General features: G+C 33.4%; 1 protein-coding gene across 9 annotated transcripts in view; it reads right to left on the bottom strand.

Moving 5' to 3' along the window:
• Positions 1-3378, bottom strand: part of LOC108753681 (protein wingless) — a 32776-nt gene that overhangs the window by 10723 nt on the left and 18675 nt on the right. For all 9 annotated transcript variants that reach the window (XM_018495501.1, XM_018495503.1, XM_018495505.1 and 6 more), the window contains one exon: positions 1253-1512. In XM_018495501.1, the coding sequence (XP_018351003.1) occupies positions 1253-1472 (220 nt within the window). In that variant the 5' untranslated portion in view covers positions 1473-1512. The remainder of the gene's footprint in view (positions 1-1252; positions 1513-3378) is intronic.

The raw sequence follows: 3378 nt of genomic DNA, 5'->3' as shown, positions 1-3378 counted from the left end.
TATATGTAACAAATATTATCAAATATTATTTTGTTTTTTAATTAATATTTAGGTAAATGTTGAAATTATTAAGTGTAAATTATTAGTGTGTAATTGTATTATAATTTATATATTGTCTTTAATAAAGTTTATATAAAATTGATATAAATTCATAAGTATAATAAGTAAATTTAAGCGTCATCGTATGGTTGTGTATAATTGAGATAAAAGTAAAGTTAAGAGAAGTATGATCCATTCGAAGTAATACGTATATGTTTTTCGGCCAGATAAGAGGCCAATGATGTCGTTTTAAATTGTACATCCGCTGAAAAGTCTACGGCTTATCTTGAAGTGTCGTTCGCTTAGCGATGACGCATTGCGATGACGAGATGACGACCTTATTACTTAATCTACCGAGTGTTACGAGACGTCTCGAGCCTGTATTAACTTAAGCAAATCGACAGATTTGTCACTGGCAATCTTAACCATGATCGAATCTCTCTCTCTCTCTCTCTCTCTCTCTTTCTCTCTTGTTACTTATGTTTCTCATTTCCTTCTCTAAAACTCGTTCCCAAAATCTCTCCATTGGGAACATTGATTATATCACGGCTATGTACTATCTTTTGAAACGCAGATTAAATACGTTGTAAATTTATATATATATCATCTAACTAGGATTTTTTACGCGAAAACGAGAAACTTATTCCTTACTACTTCTTTAATAAATTTTATTTTAATGATTTAATCTTAGAACTAGCTATCAATATTGAATGATACAGTATTACTATATATATTGATACGTAAATTTTACATTCGGAGAAAGTAGATTACTCCTAATGTGATATAAGATTTTTATACTTTTATTGATAAAATATTTATCTATCTTATTATTTTTATCTAGATATTTATAAATTTAAATAAACTAATTAATAATTAAAAAAAAAAAGAAAAACTAAGCAGATTATTAAATTTAATTCGCTGCTAATCGTTGAAAGCATAGCTTGACGCTCAATGATTTCGCTCATTTATACGTTAAATTTACATACAATAGCGTCCTAGGTAACACATTGCTTTTTATAAAAATATTCAGCGGAATTAATTATTAGTTCTCGGATATAGTCGTATTAAATAGCATAATCAAGTAGGCAAATTAATACTTTCGTAATAATTAATAATTCTCATTATTGTTAGCTGATAATTAATTCTTCATAGCATATATTATCAAACTTGATTTTTCACATCGTACATATTATCAAACTTGATCTTTCCTTACCTCTGTCGACGATCTTGCCGAAAAGATTTTTCCCTCTTAGAAAATTTTTCGTCGAGCAATTCCATCGCCTGTTGCGAAACTGATGTTGACATTCGACGATAGCTTGGTTCGCACCCCTTGACACTGCCATCAGTACTCCTGGATTCTCTCTAGCGAGTCTCCTCTGTTTTCTTCTTAGGGTGGCGTAGACCGGTTCCATGTGTATGGAACCTGCTGACATCGGTAAAAAATTGTTGGGTTCGCCTGCTTTTGCAATACCCCTAAAAAAATTAAAAAAAACCGACGTATTATTTTTTTATATTCTTCACATTTTTTAATAAAATAAAACATGTGACAAGAAACACTTGTAACTAACAAACATGGAAATATATTATGTATAATCAAAATGACAAATAAAAAAAAATAGACTTCATAGAAACATTGAAAGACATACAGGGAAGACAAAGGAGAAAGCGAAACATATAAACAGAAAGATTTGTTGAGAAAATCAATTCTTTATAATTTGTCAAAAAGAAGCAGTCGAAAGTGACTTTGTGAGTGCGACTATTGAAGTCTCTATTCATCTCGAGCACATAATTCCTCGGAGTTTTATTGAAGGAAGAAGTAGACCTGGCTAGCATTTCGATGGAAACAGACTTCGACGGCATCAGGTATACGCGGAGCGTTAAGGACGTATTTTCAAACAGGGATCGTGTTAATGAAGAGCCTTTGAGTAAAATTACTCTCGTGATCCAGCGGTACGTAGTGCTCCCTTCGACCGGGGAAGCGTAATCCCGATCGTATATCCTCAACACAAGCGTTAAAGTGCACATAGTATGCGTGCTTTCGTGAAATTATCAATTTATATGCAGCTGCGTTTGGCCGTGCTTAAGCTAGCCCCGGCCCCGACGACGAGCTTAATGCAATGCGATCGCCGGTAAATTCCCTTAATGAGCTTCTGTGTATTCGTTCTGGCGAGCGCCGTGCACGTCGTTATCGTGCTTGTCGCGTATTACATGACCGTCGTAATGTAATACACAAGGTATCGGGCCATATCGCGCGAATAAATTTTAATTACGCGGCAATTCCGCGAATGATAATGCGCACCGTCATCCGCCGCGATTGCATTTGTCCTATCCGATCCAACCGACAACGCGACAGGTGCGATCGATCTGGTAGAGAAACAACTTCCAATTTGCGCTAAATAGAGTTTTAATCAACATTCAATCCTTACTTATAAATCTCTCTTTCACACACACACACACACACACACACACACACACACGCACGCACGCACGCATGTATACATATGTCTTATTATATATCTTCAAATTCTTCAATTATTTATTTCCAAGTGTAATAGCAATTTTAAACAAATCTTTTTGAACCCTGTATTTATTTTCTTAGAATTGTCGATATGGAAAAATGTTTAATTTGTAGAATGGATGCTCTTTGTCTTTTTAGAGAATTATAACCTGGAAGTAATAATATCTATTCTGTGCATTGTGTGATTGTGTTAGAGACAGAGTTTTATATTTTTAAGTGTTCTTGATTTACAAGAATAAAAAGAGCTTAAATTGTCCTTTATTAAAACTTTAAAATGCAATTCTAAAAGACTGCATTTAACCCATTCGAGAAATTGTTTGCGGAACGTTTGAATAGATGTATAATTTATGGAGGTACTTAAGCGTGCGATTTAAACAGTAGTCGACACCGCGAAATGCCAATTTCGAGCGCAAAAAAGTGCGCTTTCTAGAAAGAACGGGCAGTGCGAGAAAGAATGGGGAGCGACGAAGGTGGATTAGCACGAAAGATGAAACTGGTTCAGCAGTTTCGATCAACGGTAGCTCGTCGTGTGTATAGGGTGTATCTGTGTCCATGGATTTACTATAAATTCTTTGATCAAATTTAAAGTTGAATTTTGGTTATAAAAATGCATAATAAAATGTTAACTACTAAAGAATTCATGTCTGCCCTATAAAATATTTCCGCAACTTTCTCTATTCGTAATTTAAGATCAGAATTCTTTTTAAGTAAAACTTTGAAATAAAATGCAATTTTTTATATTCGTAAGACATTAAAATTGTCTAATATTAATTACTTACATTGAAAAATTATTAATTAATAATAATTATTAGTTAATAATC

The sequence above is a fragment of the Trachymyrmex septentrionalis genome, unplaced genomic scaffold (genome assembly GCF_001594115.1).
Source record: "Trachymyrmex septentrionalis isolate Tsep2-gDNA-1 unplaced genomic scaffold, Tsep1.0 scaffold70, whole genome shotgun sequence".
NCBI lineage: Eukaryota > Metazoa > Arthropoda > Insecta > Hymenoptera > Formicidae > Trachymyrmex > Trachymyrmex septentrionalis.
The sequence above is the reverse complement of the archived record's forward strand: the minus strand, read 5'-3'. Positions and strand labels throughout refer to the sequence as shown.